Genomic DNA, 27,056 nt, shown 5'->3' on the forward strand with positions numbered 1-27,056 from the left:
AAATCACACTCCATGTGATCCGCCCAGAGAGCGTGCGTGGTGCTTGTATGGGAGCCAGACTCCAAATACTGACAGAGGAACAAGTAAACACGAGTGGGTGGGGTGTTATGTGTGAAATAATCAAACCCAGCGTACGGGCCGGAGACACAGAAATGATCAATGTGCATTCCTCTGTGTAGCACAATAGAAATGATTCCGGCGGTAACATGTGGATTCACATCGATGAAACAGTTTCTTCAGCCGTCATCTGTACTTCTTTGAAAGTGTCGGACGTTTCGCTCCTCATCTGAAGAGCTTCGTCAGTGAACTAAAGTTGTGCTGGTAGCTCTGGCCTTATATCCCTCACATCCAGAGGTGGCGGTGCCAGACCTCTGCTTTGATAGGTCCCTGCTTAGATCTTAAATCGTTACCACGTAGGCTTGGTCATGCTGATGAGGTGATACCAGGGCGAATGGGGCAATCAGGGCCAGTCATAGACTATAATCAGTCAGGACAAAAGAAGTAAACAGTTTACCCCAGGGAGTGGATCTTCTGATCCCCCAACGTTAGATCAGGGACCTATCATAGCAGAGTCCGGAACCGCCACCTCTGGACACTAGGGATATATAAACAGAGCCAGAGCTACCAGCAAATTTTAGTTCTTTGATGAAGCTTCTCGGATGAGGAGCGAAACATCCGACACCTTGAAAGAAGTACAGATAACGGCTGAAGAAACCTTTTCATTGATGGACCACTCCTGTACGACTGAGAGCTTACACAGACCTGTGGATTCACATTTTTTACAAATAGTTTTAGTCCCTCGTGCTAAAAAAACATTCATGTCAAGTTTCCGGTCACGTCGCCGCTATTTATCTTTACTAATTTACAACAGATTCTTTACTGACAGACAGTGGCTTTTTTCTGTTGTAAATTGGTTATCTAGTAGACAGTATGAACGTAACACAACTATTTATCTTTACTGTTGTGTATGTCGTTAAGAAGCATCAAAGACCGTCTGGTCGTTATCAATATCGCGGGCTTGTGCTGCTATCTTTAGCTAATATGTACTGAGAGCCATCTGGACCATTCTCAGCGATTTATTTAAACATGGCTATGTCACATTGTGGGAGAAAGACAGGCTGCACCAGACATTTTGGGATGTCTGTTTACGTCAGGTCAACTCAGGAGCCTGTGTGTGTCTGTGTGTGCCTTGGCCTGCGTTGCACCCCCACCAGTGTGCCCGCACACCTGTTTCCTCAGCGTCGTGTGCACATCAGATTGAAGGCCTTTGAAGCAGGCCTCATTGCTTCCTGTATGACTGTCTGAGGGCCGCCGGCTCCCTACGCATTCACTTTATTATGGCACTCTCATTCAGGGAAAACTTGATTTCACTAGCTGGATTTCTCCTGGTGATAGACAATTCCCCGGCAAAGCCCTTGGTAGCGGAGTTTAACAGATGTGAGTGAGAACTGACTGGGGAGGCACCTTCTTCCATGCATTGTTATTACAGTACTGGTGAACATATTGACCTCGCAATCCATGACCCTTGTATGGTGGCATTACACATACAGTACCGACGCTCCCCACCTCACGAACGAGATACGTTCTGAGCGGTCGTTCATGAGGTGAATTTGTTCGTAAGTTGCTTCAGTGCTATATTTTGTATGGAATGTATGTTGAAGTCAAACACTGAACAGGGAAGTATAAAACAGACGCTCTAACAGTCATAAAATACATTCACTCAGACTGTAGTACGATGACATATCCTTGGGTCTTCACTAAGCCATTACTGAAGCCGTTGCAGCCATTATTTTTTTGTTATGCATCGCATCCTCCTGGAGCGTCAACTGGGAAGAGGGATTTCCTCCCCGCCCACATACTAAACGCAGCCAATTGTAAGCGAGCTCGGCGGATCGGGGCCTGAACACGTTGGCAACACTTCAGCATGCTGATTCGTCAGCATTGGTGTCCGTCGCGTAAACATCTAGCCCTTGACACCTCTATTGTATCTGTGTGCGTGCGTGCGTGTGCTTCAGCCAATCGCAAGCGAGCTCGGCCGGAAAAAGGCGCGTAATACAAAATCTAACTTACAGCATCACTGCCCAAACATTTTTCAACATACTGTACTCAGAAAAATGGTCGTATGTACCGTTTTTCTTAATTCAAATGTTCGTAAGTTGGGGAGCATCTTTACATGACAATACAGTGAGACCTCAACTTACGAACTTAATTGGTTCCCAGACAGAGTGTGTAAGGCGAAAAGTGTGTATTTCAAGTAAAAATTTCCCATAGGAAACCATTTAAATGGGAATAATCCATTCCCGGGTTTTCATAAAATATACTTTTCAACTAAATAAACCTTAAAACTACACACAACATACCTTATTCTATGTATAATAAATGTGCTATTGTATTGTAATGAAAGAAATACACTGCATTGTATCATAAAGTCACTTTATTTACATTTGTGATGGTCATTTATGGCTTGATGGAATGGCATTGGAGGTCGAGGTCAAAGGGAATTGCTGTTTGGAAAGAGAGGCGCATTACATGAGGACTGTAATTAAAGAAATAAACTGTGCTGTAAAATAAAGTTTTATTTACCTTTTTGATGGTCGTTGATGGCTTATGGAAGGAGAGTCACCTTCCATAAGGACTGTTGGTAACTTAGCGTCTGGTGCTGTTCGGTCATGTGCTTCCGCCGAAGATCACTCCGCCAGCCGTGGTGGGTGTGTATTATGAAAATAGTGCTTATTATATGGTTTAATTTTCATAAATTTGACGTTTGTATGACGAAAAGTTTGTAAGTTGGGGTGTTTGTAAGTTGAGGTCTCACTGTAGTTTGAAACTGGTGTTTTTCCCCCCCACAATTATCTGTCACCATGTTAATTGGAAATTCATATTTCTCAACCTTGGCTAATAGCTGCCCTTATAAATGATTACAATTCCTATATAAAAGTTGTATGTTGTACATTATTTGAAATGATTAAAAAAACGCTAACACAAGCGGAAATGGAGACAGCGACCCTTTTGTGGATAAAGCGAATCGGAAAATGGATGAATGAAGCAATGAATGAATGAATCAATGAATGATGTAATCCTTCTAACTTGTTCCTGCTTTAGTCGTCTGTAATATCGCGGCTCCAGTCTGCCTACACTCTTACATCATCACAGGTTGTGTTCCCAATCAAGCCAAAGAATTTGTCAGCATAACATTGTATACACATCAACACACACACACACACACACACACACACACACACACACACACACACACACACACACACACGCACACACACACGCACCCAGGCTACTGTGACTGCAGGGACTCCCTCGCATTTATGGGGATCATTTATGGGGATCACTTCTTTTTATTTATCTAGCAATCCAGCTCACTAGCTATCTATCTAGTTACCTATTTGCTATCTAGCTAGCTACCTATTTGCTATCTAGCTAGCTGGATGTTTTGATCCTCGCCTCTTTCATCTAGAACTGCTTCATGTCACAAAGAGGGTACAGAAAGTGCTGAAGAATGAATGACTCTGTGTCTTTGTGATGTCATATTATTTGTTATTTAGTTTGTTTTTGTTTTTTTGTTTTTACTTTGTTACTTCTGGGTTGAGTGAACGCTGGCGTGTGGCTGCCGCTGCTCACCCGCAGACAAAAATATCCTGTGACTGTGAAGTGTCCTTGAGAGTTTTGAAAGGCGCTTATAAATGAAATGTATTAGTATTATTTATTATTAATAATAATAATACATTACATTTTAAGTGCCTTTCAAAGCTCTGAAGGACACTTTACAGTCACAGACAGACAAGCATAGGTACTATAATAAATGAAATACAATCACAAATAGAATGCAAGAAATAAAATACAATTATAAATAAGAACAAGGGAGAGAGCTACACAGAAAATACAATTTTAAATAGGTGGGTTTTCAGATGGGACTTGAAGGTGGGAAGAGAATCGATGTTACGAATGTGACTTCCTTTCTTTTCTTCCCCTGTTGTGTACATAGGATGCCCTCTTCCCTGTAATGCACACTTACTAGAGGGCATCCGTAGTCAAAGATTCCCACACAGTAATCGTTCCGCTTTTGACATAATATGCCAGCCTGTCTCTTCGTGTTTGATTGATGGCTAATAGCTCTTGCTTATTACTCATTATCTATTTTATTTCATCTGCATTCTTAACTCATTCACTGCCAGGCATGTGCAAAAATGTGTCCACTCCAGCGCCAGGGTTTTTAATAATAATAATACCTTTTATTTCAAGCGCCTTTCAAAACATTTTTGTCATTGTCACTCGAATTCCAGGACACACAGAATATGAAGTTTTAGGACTACATAAACATTCAACGGAGCATAAGAAACCCTAGACTCTCTTCTTTCATACAACATACCAATGTGCTCCGTAGTTACAAAATATTAAAAAAAATCCTGGTTTTGTATGCTACTTTGGACCTTTTTGTTCTTATGACTGAGAGTTTGTTCCTGCCGACTTTATTTAATACAATTTGGCTACTACCTCGTGCCTGCATTTTTGGGGTCTACAACTGTGCAAATCATGACAAAATCAGCCCCGCTGTTGGACTATCTGAAATTAGAATTGCTCTTATGGATAGATGAAAGAAAATTTAGTAGTAGTAGGCGATTAGCAACTCGTTCCGGGGTGGAGGTGCGCCATTGACGCAAACCAAGATCTGCATCTGGCACACGTGTCACATAGCAACAACCAGATCAGCATCTTGTCGTTTTGGGCTCATCTTCCCACCGAGGCAGGCTGGCACGTATCCTCTGGTTTCCACCGCAAGACCCGAGTCTTTCCCAGCGTCTCGCTGCCCGCACTCCCTCAGGAACAGCGATGCTCCAGGATACGGGATGTGGAAATAATGTGACTGGAGTGCTTCCACCCCGCCTCCTGAAATCAGGTTTTGCGGATTGTTTATTTGAGGGGAAGGAGTCCTCAGACAAACATCCTGCTTTAAAAAAAAAGTGGGGGGTGGCGGACGCTGGGAGGGGCACTGCCCCCCTCTGACTGCGGAATGTTGGAGAGAGGAACGCTATGTTTGGGTGGTCGTGTAGGGGCTCTCGTCACCCCGTTTGTCATGTTCAGCTTGATGCCGTACATCCTGAGGGGTCTTGTGCTCTATTCTCTGTGTAGCCGTGTAAAAAGGCCTTACCCACAATCCCAAAGTCTCAAGTATCTGTTCCTGTCCTGGGAGGCTGGTTTCCGTTTCCTCTTACGTAACACACACATACACATACACACACACACACATTAGCCATTGATAAGAGCGATAAGCACATTTTTCATTTTCCCTTTCTCAGCATTGTTAGGCTGCGATCAGAAATCCACTTTCAACTTTTCCTCTCGGGGGCCGCGCCGCTGAATGTCCTCAACTAGAATTCCACAGCAGTGGTTAATTAACATGACCCCACCTCCCCCCCTCCCCCACCCCCAGTTGTTGTGTATGCAAGGGTGTGTGCGTGTTTGGTGGTTGTTTTGTTTGCGGATTGATTGCAGTCTAGATTGTTTCCACTCTGACCAAAAATAAAAAAAGGTCACCTGGCGTTTCGATTAAGAGGTATCCATATTTTTACCCTCAGTTGAAAACGTGTCGACAAAAGACGAAGTAAACATTGAGATGTAGTTAACTCATTCACTGCCATTTCTGAATTTATTCAGGAATTGAAAATATGACGCAGAGCCCCCTTGCTGAATTTGTTGATGTTTTTTTTTTTTTTTTTCATGCTTGGGTGCCGATAAAGCGCTGGCCATGGTCTGTGGCAATGTTTTTCCCTTCCCCAAAGGGGGCAGCATTTCCCTTTTTTGCATGTTAGCGCTTTGTTTCAGCTTCAGCTGTTGTTAAAGCACTATATAAACCAATATCTATGGATGTATTGTATTGTATTTTGCACAGCCGGCCCCATTTCAAGCTTAGATACCTCCAGACCCATATAACTTAGGAATTAACTCTTTTTTTCTGATGAAAGACGAGAGTCTAAGCCAGGGGTGTCAAACTCATTTCACATCGTGGGCCACATATGGCCTCGGTTGATGTGAAGTGGGCCGGACCATTAAAATTATACCATACATGCTATAAATAAGCAAAATACCGAAACCTTTTGAAAACACACCAATCACAAAGGTTTCCCATGGATCTCTGTCAAAAAATATGACGTCGTCCATTTTTCATTGAAAATTCTACATTCCTTATCTACTTTTCTCCGCTTGGATAATGACATTTTGGCCGGTGAGGGTGTTGAAATCACGGTTAAAAAAAACCCCGTTGTTTTCTTCTACGTTGATCGAAACAGCACCACTCTGTCCCCTAGTGGACAATTCTTGAATTGCACTACATTAAAAATATGAATTCCATGTCGTTTGTGCATTTTTTTCCACTTATAAATTATTCTGCGGGCCTGATCAAACCTCCTTGAGGGCTAGTTTCGGCCCGCGAGCCGTATGTTTGACATGTCTGGTTCAAGCGGTTTCTTATGCTGCACTGAATGTTTATGTAGTCCTAAAACTCAATATTCTGTGTGTACTGGAATTCGAGTGAAAATGACAAAAACCCTGGCACTGGAGTGGACACATTTTTGCACATTGTCTGGCAGTGAATGAGTTAAAAACATTTTATGACTTTTTTTTTCTTCTCGGGGAAAAAGAGGAGGAGTCTGTTCGTGTGTCCAGTTCAGTGCTGCTCGCCATGGGACCGTTTAGAACACTAATCTCTGATCTGATTTGTCCTTCCCCTGCGGGGGGGGGGGGGGGGGGGGGGGGGGGGGCACAAGATGGCGATAGCCGTGTCTGTGCCGTTCGTGCCATTAGTGTGGCATCGCAGCGGCGCGGCGCCTGCTTATTAATTCTGCAAAGAGGACAGCATCATGTGTCTTCTCATTACAAGACACGCTTTGTTTGGGGAAGAAGGCATATTTATGCACTCTTCTCTTTACGAGTGGCGGAATGAAATTGTGGCCTTTTTGGGGGGATAGGGGGGGAATAAATCAACTGTCTAAAGGAGGTCAAGCTGCAACCTTTGCGTACGAGACCACCTCTGAGGTTGGTTCTGTCAAAGAAGGAGGCCAAAATTAGATGCATGGTAATTGACAAAGTGCATAGCTGTCCTAGGCTGCAAATAGTTAACAGCGGTTCTTGTCACATAGTAAATAGTAAATAAGAAGACAAATAATGCGGCAATATACAATGTTTGTTGATGGTAGTGCACATTTAAAAATAGTAATAATAATAATACATCCAAGTGATGTGCTCGGGTTATTATCGTAATCGTGTTTATGATTTACCCATTTATATTTATACCGGAGTTGTTTAGGAGAATTTTGTGAAGTTGTCACTTTACACGCTTGAAAGACTGCCAGTGTTTAGCAAGTTAAACACTGGGATTGAAATAGATAAAATGTCTTTCATTTGAATTTGACATTATTTATGTATTTCTTTATTTATTTTGCCGAAATAATTGTGTATGGTTATTGTTGATTATTATGGATCAAAGTATTGCTTGTTTTTTCTTTCATTAAAATAAATAACTAAATTCATAAATAAATACCTAAATAAATACACAAATAAATAAATATAAAATAGATAGATTAATAAACACACAAATAAATAATTAAATGAAAAAATACATAACTACATCTACAAATAAATATATAAATGAATAATAAATAAATACACAAATAAATACATAAATATAAAAATAGATAAATAAAAGCACAAATACGTAATTTAATGAATAAATAAATAAAAAATAGATCGATTAAAAACAGATAGATAAATAAGCACAACAATAAATAACTAAATGAATAACTAACTAAATAAATACATATATACTGTGCATAAATAAATGCACAAATAAGTACATAAATAAAAAAATAGATAAATAGACACATAAATAAATAAATACATAAATATAAAAATAGGTAGATAAACAAACGCACAAATAAATTACTAAATGAATAACTAAATAAATAAATACATACATAAATAAATACATAGATATAAAAATAGATTGATAAATAAACACACAAATAAATAAGTAAATGAATAAATAAGTAAATAGATATAGAAATATAAAAATAGATAAATAAACACACAAATAAATAATTAAATGAATAACTAACGAGATAAATATGTAAATAAATACATGAATAGAATAATAGATAGATAAATAAATACATAAATAAATACATAAATAGATAAACAAACACATAAATAAATACATAGATTGATAAATAAACACACAAATAAATAACTAAATAAGTAAATACATATAGAAATATAAAAATAGATAAATAAACACACAAATAAATAATTAAATGAATAACTAACTAGATATGTAAATAAATACATAAATAAAATAATAGATAGATAAATAAATAAACACACAAATAATTAAATAAATAAATGAACACAAAATAAATAACTAAATAAATAAATGAATAAATAAATACATAGATAAATAAATAGATTGATAAATAAACACACAAATAAATAACTAAATGAATAACTAACTAGATAAATATGTAAATAAATACATAAATAGAATAATAGATAGATAAATAAACACACAAATAAATAACTAAATGAATAAATAAATACATAAATAAATATAAAAATAGATACATAAGCACACAAATAAATAACTGCATGAATAACGAAATAAATACATACATAAATAAATAAACATGAATAAATGAAAATATACGCAAAGAAGACCTTGAAAGAAATCACACACAAAAAAAAATTAGGGGAGGAAAAGCCCTTTTCTGAATCGTATTTATGTTCATGGTTTGAGTCACATTGGCATTCAACAGACCCTTCCACCCAAGCAATTATATAATGGCACTACAAGTATCGGGAAGTTAGACAGAAGGCAACCGCGTCACACTTTTGTCCCTTTTGTAAACAATGTAAACTTTGTTGAAGTTCCGTGCTAAATGGAGGCACATTGTCGTTATATAGATGCTCTTTGTAGAACAAAGAGCAACAAATTTCATGGTGACTCTACCACTTCGGCCTGGCCCCTCTGCCTTTTGACGAAGTCATATAACGTTACCAGCGCGCATACATACATAACGCGGCTGCACCGCTAATCTAAAGCAGTCCTCGGCTCTAAAACCTTTTACATGCCACGAGAAACAAGCATGCGGGCTTAGTATTTATCTGCCTTTTGGCCAGCCAGTGCGGTGCCAGCCAGCGCTGTTGGGCGTTTGATTAACTTCTGAAGGGCGCGCGGATATAGATTCATCAAAAATCTCATGCGTGACTCTGAATCTAATCTCCCGGCACCACGCTTGTCATTCAAGGTAACACAGTGTTCGCTGTGTTAACCGGGATAACGTGTACGCTTTTTTTTTTTTTTTTTTGGGGGGGGGGCGTGCAAATGACCTAATCGTGCACGCGGTGCCTCCGCCATCTTTGCTGGCTTCACACCGCAGCACAACAGCAAAAGCTCCATTCATTCAGCTCAAGGGGGCATGAGGTTACAGCAACAAATAAGGAGCGTGCAATGCTATTAAAAATGTATGGAATGCCCAACTGTTAGTTTAGCGTTTTAGTGTGCCTCCTTCTCAAGGCTGGGGGGGGGGGGGGGGTTGTGGATACAATGCTCCCTATTGAGCAGCCACTGTAAATGTGCTTGCCTGGCAAAGGCGAGTGAGCGGAGGAGGTGCCAGTTGTGGAAGCTGTTTTTATTTTCTGACCTTTTTTTATTTTACCCACAATTATAAATTCAGACACTGGCCTTGGTCGGTCATGATTTTTGGCCTGCGGTCTGATTGCCGGCGAAAATAGACCCCCACCACCACCCCCACCACCCCACTCAGTCCCTCTCTTCCTCCCCAGAGGAGCACAGACAGTTGCGCCTCAATCTATAGCCGTCAGTATTTTCAGAATAGCCGGTGCATTCATTGAGCCACCAGAATGTCGTGCGCGGATTAGCTGCTGAGGCCCACGTCGGTCGGACATCTCCAAACAAGCCTTTTTACAGCGAGGAGGGATGGCGAGGGGGGGAGGGGCGGAGGACAGAAGCTCATTGTGGACAGAGAGGAACAATAAAGTGCTTCATTTTCTCTGGCTGTTCACATGTAACTGGAGAAACATGATTTTCTCTCCTTCATTATCTTAAACTTGATCTGCTGGGTATAAATCTCTCACACAGTGAACACGGGACCAAGAGTCGATGTCGACATTGTTTTTTTTTTATGCTTCAGCACCTTGTTTTCAATTACCTCAAGTTTTAATCTATTTTATTTATTTTTATTTTTTAGCTTAGCTAAGTTATTCACGGAAGCGTAGTATACGTACGAAAATATTGAAACAACCGGCGGTTAACTCATACACTGCCAGCTGATGTGCAAAAATGTGTCCATTCCAGTGCCAGGGTTTTTGTCATTTTCACTCAAATTGCAAGACCCACAGAATATTGAGTTTTAGGACTACATAAACATTCAGAATCAGAAAGCCTTTAATAGTCCCACACTGAGGAAATTTGCAATACAGCGTTAGGAAAAAAGAGTTAATTCCTAAATTATATGGGTCTGGAGTTATATGAGGTTGAAATGAAGGCAGATGTCCGAAATACAATGCAATACATACATATTGCTTTATATAGCGCTTTAACAACAGCTGAAGCTGGAACAAAGCTAACATGGACAAAAGGCAAATGCTACCCCCTCGTGGAAGGGAAAAAACATTGCCAGAGGTCTGAACAATGCTTTATCGGCACCCCCGCAAGAAAAACCAAAACCCAAACAAATTCGGGAATGGCGCTCCATGTCACACTTTTCAATTCCCGAATAAATTCGCCAATGGCAGCAAATCAGTGAAAAATAACGATTTGGTTCTTCTTTAGGGGAAACATATTTCGGAGTGCATCTACGGAATCAGGATCATGTTTATTGGCCAAGTATGTAGAACACACAAGGAATTTGTCTCCGGTAGACCTAGTATCATCATAGAAATTTTGCAAAGAGGGACTATACAGTTCTATAGTGATACCTTGGCTTACGAACTTAATTGGTTCCCAGACAGAGTGTAAGGCGAAAAGTGTGTATCCCAAAAAATTAATTTCCCATAGGAAACCATTAAAATGAGAATAATCCATTCCCAGGTCCCATCAAACATAATTTTCTACTTTCTAATTTTCTAAGCCTTAAAACTACACAAAATGTACCTTATTTTATGTATAATAAATGTGTTGTGGTATTATAATTAAAGAAATAAACTGTACTGTATAATAAAGTAATTTTATTTAGCTTTGTGATGGTCGTTGATGGCTTGATGGAATGGAGTGGCCGGTTTCATCAGCATTAAACACTTGATGAGGAACGTAGCCTTCTTCTTTCACCATCTTGAGGAATGATCCCTTGTAGGTGCTTTCTCTGCGATAATTTTATCTAGTTCCTCATCAATGGTGTTCTGTTTAGCTGGGTTGATAGCTTTTTGCATCAAGTGTACAGATGGCTTGTGCGGGTTGTTTGTGGAGCCTGATTGATGGGATATTTTAACCTTGCAGTCTACACTCTGCCTTTGAACTATCAAAGTTAAAATTCTCTCACTGTTGTCTGCCTGTCTCTTTAGTGTTTAAACCACCTACCCTCACTGCTGCGTTCTTGACCAATCACGTGACTGGGGGCCGGGAATAGAGGACAAAAACAATCGGCTGCCATTTTCTTGTTAGAAAGGGCTTTTTCGCGAACGACACATCACTTATTGTGGCAGCTCCGTGTGTATCCTGAAAAATAGTTTGTATGCCAAAGTAGAATTTTCATAAATGTAACGTTCGTAAACCAAAAAGTTTGTAAGCCAAGGGGTTCGTAAACCGAGGTATCACTGTATTTGGGGTACTGTTTAGAGAGTTCATGGCGACGGGGGAAGAAGCTGTTTAAATGTCTGCTGGATTTGGTGTGCATGGTTCGGTAGTAGCTGGAAAAGATGGTGGGCCGGGTGCGGAAGGTCCAGTAGGATTTTCCTGTGCCCTTTGCATCCATTCACGCAAAGGAGCTCAACTTTGTCCATTTGAGTTCACCTCGAAGGTGTTGGGTGAGGTTGCAGTCGGTGCTTCGGTCAGTTCTTCGACACCAAAACCCACCGAGCGTTTACTTTACGGACTTTGCCCTTAGCCCTCGTAAAAGAAACAGGCGCTCCCCAAACCTTTTCCACAAAATTGCAGGTGCGGTGACTTAAAATTGAAAAGTAGCTGGATTCAAAATCACAGGTTTTCTCAATACTTGAGTCCATATTGAGGACGTTTGACCTCAGACAACCCGAAAGATAAACAATGCCGACTGGTGAAAAAAGTCGAGAGATGCGACGTGTAAAAAAATCCGATTAATTTTGTCCCTGGCTTTGGGTTGGGAAAACAAAATCTCTTGACGTTTGAACATTTTTTTTCTTCTTTTCTTTCCGTGTCTTTTCTTTCATGTGCCTTTCTTCTTCAAGTCTTGGCTTTGTCACTTGAGTACGTGCAGTCAGGCTGTCGCATTTCAGGGTACGGTTTCGATTAGAGCTCTGGCTGTAACTTCCCCCTCTTCTCCTTCTCTGTGAAAGCCAGCACATAATTTTGTAAATTAAATCCTGCCATCGCCTTTAACTCCCAAGACTTTTCTCAGATGTTGACAGGGGAAGGGCCGATTGCGAATGTAAACTGACGCATTTTTAATTGATGTCTCACTTGTTGTGAGCGGACTGAATGGAGGCGGTTGGGGGAGTGGGGGCTTGTTGTCTGTGTTTGGGGGAGCTGGTGTCTGGATGTTCACGCCAGAGCAGTATGTCGTACAGGTCGGTGAGAATGTTGTGATTGAAATATAACCTCGTGTGACACACGATCCTGACAGAACAGTTTTCTTCACCGACTCTGACCCAGTAGGCCCGATCAATAGTTTCAACGTGTTTCAACAACGACCGCGTCCGTCCCAGACGTTGGAAAGCAAAAACAGGCCTTTCGCCTCAAATTAGTCTTGCTAATAAAACTCAGAATAAAAGAGTTTCTTGTTACTGTTCATTTGATACCCACGCCTTTAGGACTTTTTTTTTGGTTTACATGGCAACAGCTTTTTGGAGCCTGTTTGTGTTCATGTCAAAGTTGCCGTTATTATTTTTCATCCAGCAACTAAAAACTGTACACTTGGCTATGAAGTGTTGTGTCATCAGACATGAGTATCACAGTTAAAGCAACAGTAGTATTGGAGACCTGATGTGTTGTTATTGTCCTTATATGCCCATACAGACGCTCCTCAATTTACGAACGAGATGCGTTCCCAACGGTCGTTCATAAGGTGAATTCGTTCATAAGTTGCTTCAGTGCAATATTTTGCTTTACTTACACTGTCTGTATAACTGGAGAGAATAAGTAAAAGTAGACGCCGAAACATGAGGTATCTGTTTTAAATAATCTGTTTTAAATTACATATCAAGTAGACAGGATGAACTTAATACAAAGAATATGACATTTGTTCCAACAAAAATGTTTGTATGTACCGTTGTTCATAACTCGAACATGAGTGTCTGTATATGGTCAATTTGGTATTTTGTCAAAAATTGATACCATTGGCTTTTTCCCTTTATGTTTTTTTATTATTCAAGGATTGGAAATAGCAGCTTGAGAGCATTTTTTTGTCAGGATCTTGAGGATTTTGACTGTCTGACACATTTTGTAGAATTCCAACTTGACTTTAAGTCCAACTTGTACACCATTATGTGGTCTCAAGATTGGAGTTCTTGGTTTCCGTTATGTCTTAAACTATTTAAATAAATATACAGTCAAACCTCGTTTTTCAACGTTCTTCAATCAATTTGGTTTTCCCCCAAAATTATTTTATGACTCGGTTTACAACCGCGAAAATCAGTTCACGACCAAACTGAGCGCACCTAAACGCACCGCTTGACTCCACTCTGCTTCCTTATATGTCACTTCCTTGTGTCATGTCTCATTGTGACAGACGCATTATCATCGTGTAGCGCTCCATTGTGAGCAGGCATGCTTGTAATGTTCAATCACAATTGTAAAAGAATCTTAATCAGAAAGCCTTTAATATTCCCCACAGTGGGGAAATTTTCAATCTACAGCAGCAAAATCGAAAGAGATTGAGGGTGGGTGTGGGTCAAAAAGAAAAAAAAAACATTGTATTGCATGTACCAAAAAAGGACAGAAGACATAACTGCACAACTGCACAAAAGACATTGATTACATTGGGAACTGTTTCGGTTTTCGAACAAGTTTCTGGAACAGATTACGGTCCAAAACCGAGATTTCACTGTATATAATTTTATTAGCAACTGAACATGATTATGGCAACTATTTTCCCAGGAGAGTCTTGGAGTTGTGAAGATTTCTCCCGACTGCGACGATATGATACTTTTTAAAAATAAACCCACCATCTGCCAGGGAGACGATATTAGCTAACCCCACTTTTTTACCCCACACTCTTCCCGATGCTACAGTGCTCGATTTTCTTTCCTGCACCAATCCTCTCTTGGATTAAATTATTCCCATGGTCAAAATCTACACGTATAGATTGATGTAAAAACTACACTAGTCCTTTTCATTTTTTGCAGTTAGTGTTTCTTGTTGCAACGGGTGTGTTTGGATTTTCTTCGCCGTTTCCCGCTGTACGATTTTTCACATGGAAAACGGAGAAAATCCATCCCTGGATCTAAACAAACCACACAAAAGATCAGAGTTGGGATTTGGACCCCTAACCTGTCCTAGCAACTATCTACCATGCTGCCCAGTGCAAAGTTCCGTTCAAAAAGTAGACCTCCTTGCAGTGCCCTGCCCCCACATCCTAACCAGAGTAGGAAGTTTGTAGGCACAGGGAGGAGGAGGGTGCCGGGAGGAGGTGGGGGGTGCAGTTGAGGAATGTGCAGGGTCCTCTTTACTCAAAGACTCCAGCCTACTTGGCTGAAATGTGCCTCACGCATTCGCAAACAAACACAAGCGCACACGTAGGTTGTACGAAGGGGGTGGCGATGGTGGGTGGGTGCGGGGTCAAAGAGCGCAGCCACCCAGCAGGATGTTCACTGAGTGTTTTGCTTTCGGTGCTCGGCTGCTTGCCCTTTTTCCCGTCTGCGGGCCTTGAAGGCGGCCTGGAGACGCAACTTTCGCAACAGCAACCCCCACCCCCACCCCCCACCCCCTTTCGCGACACACACGTATGAAGGACAACGAAGGATTCCACTACACAACTCATTTGAGTGTCATGGCTTTTGGCACTTTGCGGCGCTTTTGGAGGAAACGAGTAGCACGTAGTCTTCCTTTGTCCTTCCAGAGCCAACGCCACTCCTCCGTCTTAGGCCCCTTTTGCTCCCTTGTAGCCTTGCTGTAATTTATTGATTGAATTTATGGACTGCATTTGTTATCTGCTATGCAAAAGGATGCAACGCTTTTCCTCCCTGGAGGCGCCGTTGCAGAATGGAAAGAAAGTATAAATGGACCTTGGTGACAACTTGGTGCCGAGATAGGCTCACTTTGCTGTATTCAATTTTGCCTTGGACGTGTTTTGTAAGGGGGCGCATATCTTTCTTTCCTACCCCCCCCCCCTGCCTCCTTTCTCTGGCAAGCACACCAGACCTCGGGGAAAGAAGGAAAAAAAATCCATCCACATATAAAAAGAAGCTTCAGTTAGCGTGTCTGACTGATAAAGCTGACTGATGGCAGAGATAGCCCAGACGCCAGCCTAAATGTTGCCTGCTCAAGGGTTATAGTCTGCCAGCGGGGGCCATTGAAAGGCGCGTGGGGCTGGGGGTGCTAGCTTCGGTTGTTGTTTTAGGTCTAAATAAAAAAGGTAAAGAATGTAAGGGGCGAGCTGCAAAGGAATGTTCACAAACTGTTACAAGTGCAATACAAAGACCACAACGTAAAATACGCCTGCACCCCCCCCCCACGCCCGCGTTCACCGCAGGCCCCCCTCCAGCCTATCAGTTCATTGGGAGAGACTAATAGCCGGAGGGGAATCTAATCCTTGGCACAGGATGAGAGACTCCTGCACCCCTTGCCTCCCTTTTCTCCTTCCCCTCCACTGGGCTGCTCAAAGCTGGACGAGAAATGATTTTTTTAGGGGGCGTGGGGTTGTTGTTGTTGTTTTTTCTCCCCTCCGCTGTCGACCAGGAGAGGAATGAGTTCATGCGCGCGCACTCCGCTCTGGAGTAGATGAAGTGACACGGAGGTGAACACGGAAGGGAAATAGTTCTTTGTTTGCCTGCCCTCCCAGAGGATGTTATGCCGTTTTTTTTTTTTTGTACGCGGATTTGTTCCTTTTTTTTTTAGGCTTCAACACCCCCTTAAAGGACAACCGACGCCTCCGGACAAGTTGTGTCCATAATTTGTAAAATCACTTCAAATGACTTCTACTGTGCATATTTTACAAAGATTCCACGGCACATGGCTATATTTTACGCTTTCAGACTCGCGCTGAATATTCAGGAAGTCTTGTTTTCGAGCTGGTGACGATTCCTGACGTCCCGTCAGGAACGCCCCACACAATGCAATTTGGGTACTTTGTTTGGTCTGAAAACTTCGTGTTGATGGCGAAATTAGAAGGAAAAAACATAAATAACGCGATGGTGAATCGTTGTGTGTTGCACCAAGACTACTATTTGATACTAGTTGACACAAATTCCCAGAAGACAAATCGGCCCATTTCCAACGGAGCTTGGGTGCCATCTTGTGCATTTTCTGGGTGCTACATTGGAGTCCTGATGGCTCGAATTGATGCGGAAGGACTTCTTTCATCGATTGTAAACATTTATGCTTTCCTCTTCAGAACTATTTGAATCATATACATAACTGGATGAGTAACAAGAAAGCATCTTCCCCGAATCTGAAGCCTGTTTTGATTCGAGAGCAAGGCAAGACGTCCTGGCATGACGTCATGAACAAGGGGGCGGGATCTTCTGAAACTCGCCATTTCCGGGGTAATTTTGAAGTAGCTTTGGGACACTTTAACTCATTTTTATTGGTGTTTTGCATTTGACTAAAAATATCAGCCTGCGTGTTTTGGATATTTTAGATGCTCCAAAACACAGGTGTCAAAGTCAAGGCCCGCGGGCCAAATCCGGCCCGCCACATATTTTTTTTTCGGCCTGTGAAAGCAAATCAAACTTGTTAAATTCCATGATGATTGCTAAAATCTGAGCCAAAACTTCATTTTTTTAGATGTCAACCACAATAAAAGTCATTATTCTTGACTTCAGATTTGAAAACGAGTTATTCATTAATTTGCTGTGTGCTCTATATGTAATATTTGAAGGGATTTAAACATTCTAATGGGTTCCCCAAATTCATAATGGCCCTCGAGAGGAAACCATAACTACAATGTGGCCCGCGCAAAAAATGACTTCGACACCCCTGCTCTAAAACATTTTTCTAATGTCATTTAGGAAACAAAAAAAATGGTGTCGGTTGTCCTTTAAAGTCCTTTTCCGGACTGCTAAATAAACTCTTCCAATGCTTCCATTTTTGTGTCATTTGCTCAAGGGTTTTTGGATGTGAACTTTCTTTATCATTTATCAGTAATCCCTAGCTTTTTTTTAAACCATATTTTTATGTTGTTTTTCCTTTGACTGTCACAGTCTTAAAATTGTCATTGAATGACTTGAAGTGTAATACAATTACAGAGTGTGTTTGCTGCATGACAGTCCATGCTAATTTTCGACTAATATTGAGCCTTAAAGGGGAAGTTGACTCAAACATTTTCTTTCTACATAAATTAATTAACTAATTCGCTGCCCTTCCTAAATGTATTTAGGAATTGAAACACATGACGTGCAGCGCCATTCCCGAATTTGTTCGGGTTTTGGTTTTTCTTGCGGGGGTTCAGTCAGATAAAGTATCGGTCAGTTGAAAATGTGTAGACAAAAGACGAAGTAAACATTGAGATATCTTTCTCTCATTCACTGCCAATTGACGATATGACGTAGAGTGCCATTGCTGAATTTGTTGAGGCTTTGTTTTTTCACGTTTGGGTGCCGATAAAGCGCTGGCCATGGTCTCTGGCGATGTTTTTTTCCCCTTCCGCTTGGGGGCAGTATTCCCCTTTTTTCCATGTTAGCGCTTTGTTGCAGCTTCCGCTGTTAAAGCGCTAAATAAACCATTATGTATGTAATGCATTGTATTTTGTACAGCCGCCCCCATTTCAAGCTCAGATAACTCCATCCTATATAACTTAGGAATTAAATCTTTTCTCTGATGAAAGTAGAGGGTTCTAACGCTGTATTGAATGTTGATGTAGTCTTAAAAGTAATTATTCTGTGGGTTCTGCAATTTGAGTGAAAATGACAAAAACCCTGGCACTGGCATCTAGCAGTGAATGAGTTAATATAATTATACTTTTTATAGTTTCGCAGATGCAATTGGTTGACCCTACTTATTTTAAGAAATCTTGCCAAATTGCAATTTCCTTTTTGGGCAGATCATGTTTCTTGAATACAGTCATTTATTTTTAATGTCATTACACAATGATGGAGGACATTTTAGAGACAGAACTTTGACTTCTCACCTTTTAAGTGTGTCAGGAATTGTTTTTCCAAGTCATTTGCGCGTAACAACTGCGCACTTTGAATTCCTTTACATAACGTGTTGCAGCTCATTAACTCCTTTGCGCGTCGGAAGAGGAAACGTACACATGCCGTGTTGTGGTCGGGTGCGTGGACTCTGAGAATGACACTAAGAGGAGAGGCTTTTGAGAATAAAACAACAATAATAACACATGCTACTTTTCTAATGGGTAAACGGAGCTGTTAAAGGGCGATGGGGTTAAATGGATGCAGAGCAGCAGTAATTGCTACCATCCTGCCATGACTCCACCATGAGCAGACCCTCTCAAAGGCCAACATGGATTCAAAGAGTTGGGCGCCTCTGCTGTGGTCAGAGGGGAGGAAGACACACGCCCTCCCCTAATTCACCGCCGCGTGTCGTATTTGACCGGGGGCCGCCTGTGTGTTTCCTCACGCTCGCTTTCTTTCTGTCGCAGTTTGCTCACAGACTTTCATATTCATGGCCAACGAAGTTGAGGCTTTTGCCACCAGGTCTTTGTTTGTTAGCGGGTTGTCGACTGATGGAACTCTTGGAGGGACTTTAGTCGCAACTGGAATCTCCCGTAGTTTAGTCTGCCGGGCAAATGTATTTTTTTACCTGCTCGGTGAAAAAGAGTCTCGCCCAGCGTGCTTGTGAAATTCAGCTTTGGAAATGACAAACAGACGCTCGTAGATGGCGCCGTTGGATCACTTTGGATTTGAGATCAGCACAGATTTTAAGTAGAAGATAAGGATTGGGATGTTTGTGTATTTGTTTACGGAGTGGTTAGTTAGTAAAATAGAGTAAGTAAAGTGTCCTTGAGGGCTTTGAAAGGCGCTTAAAATGTAATATATTATATTATTATATATTATATAAAATGCTGCAAAATAATAGGCGTCAATATAACTGTTTCAATCACAAAATGAATAGTGAAAAAAAAATATTAACGCTTTTATGCACCCCTTAATGTACATCTGTGTAAACTCTCAGTCGATGAAAAGGTTTCTTCAACCGTCATCTATACTTCTTCTCCTCATACGAAAAGCTTCATCAACGAACTAAAATTGTGCTGGTAGCTCTGGCCCTAGATATATCCATAATGTACACAGGTGGCAGTGCCTTTGAAAGGTTTCTACTCTAAGGTTGGGGGGGCGCAGTGGACTACTCCCTGAAGCTAATCTGATTACTTCTGTTGTTCTGTCTGATTATGTTCTATGACTTGCCCTGATTGCCCCAGCATGCTGATGAGGTGATACCAGAGCGAATGGGGCAATCAGTTTCATGGAGTAGTCCATTGCTCCCCCTAATCTTAGTGCAGGGACCTAGCAAAGCAGAGGTCTGGCACCACGACCTCTGTCCATTAGGGATATATATAGGACCAGGCTTACCAGCACAACTTTGTTTCGCTGACTAAGCTCTTTGGATGAAGACCAAAACATCCGACACCTTCAAAGAAGTGCAGATGATGGCTGAAGAAGTATTTTCATCGACTCCTTTTGCATTCTTTTGGTCAAAAGAAGTGAAATCATAAAACTATTGGATAAATATGGCAAGGAGATTAAATGTTTGAAAACACTGAATCTGGCATAACCAAATGTTGACGTCTAATCTTCTCTTCCTACCTAACACTCTTTGCCCCAACTTGTTTTGCTAGAAATGTGTCACGATCCGAGCTAGGCCTACTTCTCGCAAAACATTTGGTCGACTTCCGTGTCGTATGGAATCAGAATCATCTTTATTGGCCAAGTAGGTAGAACACACAAGGAATTTGTTTCTGGTAGAACACACTGCACTTGTATCATCATAGAAAAAAGAGGCATGACACAGTTATATTTGGGTTACTGTTTAGAGCGTTAATAGCGACGGGGGAAGAAGCTGTTTAAATGTCGACTTGATTCAGCGCGCATTGATCGGTCGAGCCTGCGCGTGGGGAGTCATGGAAAAGGTGGTGGGCAGGGTGCGGAGGGTCCAGTAGGATTTTTCGCTCCCTTGTTTCGATTCTTGTCAGAGGTTCCACCGCAAAAGAACAATTGCATTCAGCCCGACGCCTCAGACATGCGTCGCCGAAGAGAGGCGTGCGGTTACCTTGGTGATTTTCCAAGCTTCCAGCTGCTTGCGGATAGTCGTGCTCAGCCAAAGAGATCCTAATGCGGCCTTCTCTCAAAGCTCTCATCCTCCATGCCCCCCCTCCCCCCTTTTCCGTAGCCAAAACATACAAGTCGAAGACAAAAACACAAACGCGTGTGGGTCGCAGACACGTGCGCTAAAGCACACGTATACACTTTTGACACAACAGAGAAGCAGGAAAAGGCTTGACTCTTACTGTGCCTTCATTTGGCTTAACATTAGGTACCTTTTTAACCGTTAGAGTCTCTGAAAAATTGATTATCATTTTGATTAATATCACGATTGATAAGCACGATAATTTAATGGCTTTAAAACGTCGACTCCCAAAATGCAGCTTGAAACCTAACTCGAAAGAAGTCTCTTTTTTTTCCCAGTTTCTAATCTCCTCTCAATAACAAAAATTCCACTGATTAGTTTTTGTCGATAAAATAAAAAAAAAAACGCCTTGGTAAGACTCTTGTACCATTGGGACAATGCGGTCAGACGTGCATGCGGCTCCCATTATTTCCGTGCTATCAATATCTGCCTACACAAAGCTAGCATAGGAGGAATTTAGAATATTTTGACTTAACTTCGTAACCGTGAGCATACCGTAGGAAATGTAGTTTTGTTTCATGCTGTTTTTTTTAAAATATCATTACTATTCCATCTTTGTTTTATGTATATACAGTGATACCTCAGCTAACGAACTTAATTGGTTCCCGGAAAGTGTGTGTAAGACAAAATGTTCGTCTGCCAAACATTTATTTTCCATAAGAAACCATTAAAAATGAGAATAATCCGTTCCCAGGTCCCCATAAAACATAATTTTCTACTACATAAGCCTTAAAACTACACAAAATGTACCTTATTTTATGTATAATAAATGTGCTATTGTATTGTAATTAAAGAAATAGACTGTACTGTATAATAAAGTCGTTTTATTTACCTTTGTGATGGTTGTGGATGTAGTTGCCTCTTGATGATATCCGAGTGAAGTTGCCGTGCTTTCTGGGCAAGAATACCCTCACTCACACGCTGTGCCCTGCTAGTTGCTTTTTGTTGATCCAAATCAACAGAAGTTTTTCTACTTCTTCTATTGCAGGGGTGTCAAAGTCATTTTTTGCCGCGGGCCACATCGTAGTTATGGTTTCCTCTCGAGGGCCGTTATGAATTTGGAGAACCCATTAGAATGTTTAAATCCCTTCAAATATTACATATAGAGCACACAGCAAATTAATTAATAACTCGTTTTCAAATCTGAAGTCAAGTATAATGACTTTTATTGTGGTTGACATCCAAAAATATGACATTTTGGCTCAGATTTTAGCAATCATCATGGAATTTAACAAGTTTGATTTGCTTTCGCGGGCCGAAAAAAATGATGTGGTGGGCCGGATTTGGCCCGTGGGCCTTGACTTTGACACCTGTGTTCTATTGCCTGAGACCGTTCCTCATACAACACAGAAACACCCGTAGCCACACATAGCAATGGTCGACTTAGCGTACTGATACTGGGGCGCTAAGTCACACAGACGCACACCTTGTTCGTGTTTTTCGATGATCTCCTTCTTTTGCTCAACCGTAATTTTCTTTTGTGTCCTCTTCGGCTTAACACTAGCCTGTGGTGGGGTCTTTTTCCGTCCCATAATAGCAAAGGTACTTCACTCGATAGTAAACCACGTCTTCACTCAAAGGGGGTGTAGAAAACTAGTCCGCCAGCCACCATGGCACTGTTCGACCCTGTGGTTTGGTGTTCATCCGCCGAAAACTAGTCCGCCAGCCACCGTGGCGCTGTGTGGTTTGGTTCGTCCACTGAAAATTAGTTTGTATGCCAAGATTATATTCTGGAGAATTTAATGTTCAGAAGGCGAAAAGTTTGTGAGCTAAATCGTTCATAAGCTCATCAGAATCAGAAAGCCTTTAATAGTCCCACAATGGGGACATTTTATCTACACATTTATTTGGGAATTTGGAACAAAACAGGCATCCTGTCACTCAAAAATAAAAAAAAAAAGGTAAAAACAGCTGTCAGATCTCCATCAACAGAAATTATGTCCCCAAATGTGATGTTTTTACAGTTGTGTGAAGCCATATTTGAAATCGTGATTATATTTCAATGAATCGCTCAGTCATTCTTTGCTTATGTGTCAAGGGTGGATAGATGGCGGTGACTAGAGATGAGACATTTGTTTACACACAACAAGTTTACCTTGTTGTGTGATCTCTGTTTGATTTCTGAAACAATGGCGAGGGCTCGATGAAAAGGGTTCTTCAGCTATCATCTGTACTTCTTTGACGTGTCGGGCGTTTTGCTCCTCATCCAAAAAGCTTCGCCAGCGAACTAAAATTACGCTATGCTATTGTGGGATTATTAAAGGCTTTCTGATTCTGATAATGGACAGAGGTGGCGGTGCTGTAAACAAGTCTGATTTCTTTGTACACTCTTGCAGTAAATGCTGAGCTCTAAGTGGAGGAGTCGCCGTGTGGAATTCACTAATAGCACATGCGTTTTGGGGCCCCAGACATCAGGGTGAGCTGTTGGGTTAGGAGAGAACAGTGGGGAGGGGGGTCGTTTTAGCCACACACAGCCCATCTGCAGCCCCCCGACTCACACTCAGTCACTCCTGGTCCTACACTGCACCGAAAAACTAGTGTCTGCGCACGTCCAGCTCTTCACTAATCTTTTCCGCAAACTTCATTCACGCGGCGCAGAGTGTCACTCTGACGTGTCTTTGGTTCCTCCACCTTCGAGGCGTTTGTTAATGTGGCGAGCAGTCATTATGCCCCGCCCTCTCCCATTCCTCTCCAAAAGCTCACAGGGTGAAAGGAATGGGGCCACAGGCCTTGGGCTCTAAATCCTCTGTGCCAATAGACTCTGCGAAGCAAAATAATAGCATCACTCTGTGTGTGAGTTAATGGGAGCTGATAGCATGAAGGCTGGGGGGGTCAGCGGGTCATGGGCTTGTGCTAAGTTGTCAGGGAGCTGAATGCCGTCCCTGGGCCCACAGCAGGGGGAAGAGTTGTGCTCTAGGGGAGAGGACCCCCTGCCTCAACCCGATCACCCCCTTCCCCCTTCTCTGTTACTACTGAGGAATGTGAGGAGGAAGATCGAATTATATTCTCGAGATGAAAAAAAAAGTCTTGTTGACCATGGACGTACAGTGATACCTTGGCTTACGAACTTAATTGGTTCCCAGACAGAGTGCGTAAGGTGAAAAGTGTGTATCCCAAAAAATAATTTCCCAAAGGAAACCATTAAAATGGTTCCCAGGTCCCCATAAAACATAATTTTCTACTTTCTAATTTTCTAAGCCTTAAAACTACACAAAATATACCTTATTGTATATCTAATAAATGTGCTATGGTATTATAATTAAAGAAATAAACTGTACTATATAATAAAGTCGTTTTATTTACCTCTGTGATGGTCGTTGATGGCTTGATGGAATGGATTAGCATTAAACACTTGATGAGGAACGTAACCTTCTTCTTTCACATCTTGAGGGATGATCCCTTGTAGGTGCTTTCTCTGTGATAATTTTATCTAGTTCCTCATCAATTGTGTTCTGTTTAGTTGGGTTGATAGCTTTTTGCAGCAAGTGTACAGATGGCTTGTGCGGGTTGTTTGTGGAGCCTGATTTATGGGATATTTTAACCTTGCAGTCTACACTGTGCCTTTGAACTATCAAAGTTGCAACTCTCTCACTGTCGTCTGCCTCTATCATTAATGTTTAAACCGCCCGCCTCACTGCTGCGTTCTTGACCAATCACGTGGCTTTAACCAAAGACTGGGGGCGGGGAATAGAGGACAAAAACAGTCGGCTGCTATTTTGTTGTTAGAAGAACGGGCTCGTTCTCGAACGACACATCACGCATTGAGGCAGCTCCCTGTACGAAAAAAGTTCATATGACAAGGTAAAGTTCGTGTGCCAAGGTAAAATTTTCATAAATGTAACATTCGTAAACCGCAAAGTTTGTAAGCAAAGGGGTTCGTAAACCGAGGTATCGCTGTATTTCACAAGGCACGAAAACGGACAGCGTGTGTGTGCGCAAAACGGGACATCCACCGAGGGAGCACTAAGTCACCTCAGGACCGTTGCCATGAAATGTGGATTAGCAAACGGATTTACTGGTCATTGGTAAATGCCAAATTCATTCCTCTGTGACAAGGATGTTTTTTGGGGGGGGGCTTTGTTTCACCAGTGGAAAGAGTGAGTGTGTAGATTCGCCTGGTCTTCATCGTTATGGGGACCTCTTGAGATGGTGGCGAGGACTGCGGGTCTTCCCTCGGATTGACCTCCATATGCTCTCGGGATATGTATAGTCGGTCGTGTGTGTGTGTGTGTGTGTGTGTGGATGGATGAGCAAGCAGCGGTATTTATACAGGGCTTCGATTTCAATACAGCGCCTTAGTCGGTATTTATAGCGTAGCCATCTGCTTCCAACAATAAAAAGCAGATCCCTCCAAACGTAAGCCTTCCTTTTTACTCGCCGTGTTTGCCGGTGTTGATGTTTTGACTCCAGCGCGTGTCCCTTGCTTGTGTCTTTGCAGACGCCAGCATGTCACCCGATGCCCCCAAGCAGAGACACTGGTGCAACGTGGCGTACTGGGAGCGCCGCACCCGCGTGGGCCGCCTCTACACAGTGTACGAGCACTCCGTCAGCATCTTCTACGATCTACCTCAGGGCACGGGCTTCTGCCTGGGCCAGCTCAACTTGGAGCACCGCAGCAGCACGGTGCAACGAACCCGCAGCAAAATCGGCTACGGCATCCTCCTCAGCAAAGAGCCGGACGGCGTGTGGGCGTACAATCGCAGCGAGCACCCCATCTTCGTCAACTCGCCCACACTGGACGCGCCCAACGGGAGGAGCTTGGTGGTGCGGAAAGTGATGCCGGGTTTCTCCATCAAAGTGTTTGACTACGAGCGCTCGTACTTGCTGCGCTACACTGCCGAGGCCGAGCTCCTGGACGGACCCTACGACCCCAACAGCGTCCGCATCAGCTTCGCTAAGGGTTGGGGGCCTTGCTACTCCAGACAGTTCATCACCTCCTGCCCTTGCTGGCTAGAGATCCTCCTGAACAACCACAGATAACACACAACGGACCCCAGACACTATCCCAGATATCATATACCTAGATTTAATATAAAGTTTTATATATTATATGAAATATATATATATATATATATATATATATATATATATATATATATATATATATATATATATATATATATATATATATATATATATATATATATATATATATATACTTGTAAATATGGAGTCCTTTTTACAATGTCATTATTTATGTATGGTGCAATGTGTAAGAGGTGAAAAAAATGGAAAATGCACTTTGGCTTTATATATATATATATATATATATATATATATATATATATATATATATATATATATATATATATATATATATATATATATATATTTTCTTAAAAAGAAAGATAATTTCAATATCAACTTGAGAAATTATACAGAAAATTTAGGACAAAGCCTGGATTTGGTGTATAGATTTTATATACTATTAATATCCAGACGAAAAGCTAACCATTCACACATTGATAATAAAGTATTCGCATAATACATTCGCCTTGTTTTCATCTGTTCCACCCAGGGTTTCCTTTGCTGTGACAATTTCTCAATGAATATTATTATTATTATTATTATTATTATTATTATTATTATTATTATTATTATTATTATTATTATTATTAAGAGCGCTAGATAACATGGGTGTTGAGTGGTTAGCATGTCTACCGTACGATTCTCAGGGTTGAATCTCATTGACCTTCCGATTTGTTTCTCCTCTGCTTTAGTGGATCCAGTCATACCTCAGTTTATGAACGCTTTAGCTCACGAATTTTTCGCCTCACGAATATTAAATTCGCGAGAATATAATCTTGGCTGACAAACTCGTTTTCGGCAGACGAACCAAACCACACAGCCCCACGGTGGCTTACGGACTAGTTTTTGGCGGATGAACACCAAACCACACGGTCGACAGCGCCACAGTAGATGGCGGACTAGTTCTCCACACCCCTTTTGAGTGCAGACGTGGTTTGCTCTCGACTGGAGTACCTTTGCTATTATGGGACCAAAAAAGACTCACCACCACAGGCTAGTGTTAAACCGAAGAAGACACAAAAGAAAATTATGGCCGAGCAGAAGAAGATCATCGAAAAACATGAACGAGGTGTGCGTTTGTGTTACTTTGCGTCCCACTACCAGTATGCTAAGTCGACCATTAGTACGTGTGGCTATGAGTGTTTCTGTGTTGTCTAAGCAACGTTCTCGGGCAATAGAAGAGGTTGAAAAACTTCTGTTGATTTCGATTAATGAAAATGAACTAGCAGGGGACCGTGTGATTGAGGGTATTATCGCCGAGAAAGCACGTCAACTTCAGTCAGATATC

At 41.6% G+C, this 27,056-nt stretch overlaps 1 protein-coding gene across 1 annotated transcript in view; it reads left to right on the plus strand.

Annotated features, from left to right (window-relative positions):
- Positions 1-25,786, plus strand: part of smad6b (SMAD family member 6b) — a 40,080-nt gene extending 14,294 nt beyond the window's left edge. Inside the window, exon 4 of the mRNA XM_088996293.1 lies at positions 25,179-25,786. Within this exon, the coding sequence (XP_088852419.1) occupies positions 25,179-25,720 (542 nt within the window). The 3' untranslated portion in view covers positions 25,721-25,786. The remainder of the gene's footprint in view (positions 1-25,178) is intronic.
- Positions 25,787-27,056: the final 1,270 nt, after the last annotated feature.

Source organism: Hippocampus bargibanti, linkage group LG05 (genome assembly GCF_051943395.1).
Source record: "Hippocampus bargibanti isolate YZ-2025 linkage group LG05, ASM5194339v1, whole genome shotgun sequence".
In the NCBI taxonomy this organism is placed as follows: Eukaryota; Metazoa; Chordata; class Actinopteri; order Syngnathiformes; family Syngnathidae; genus Hippocampus; species Hippocampus bargibanti.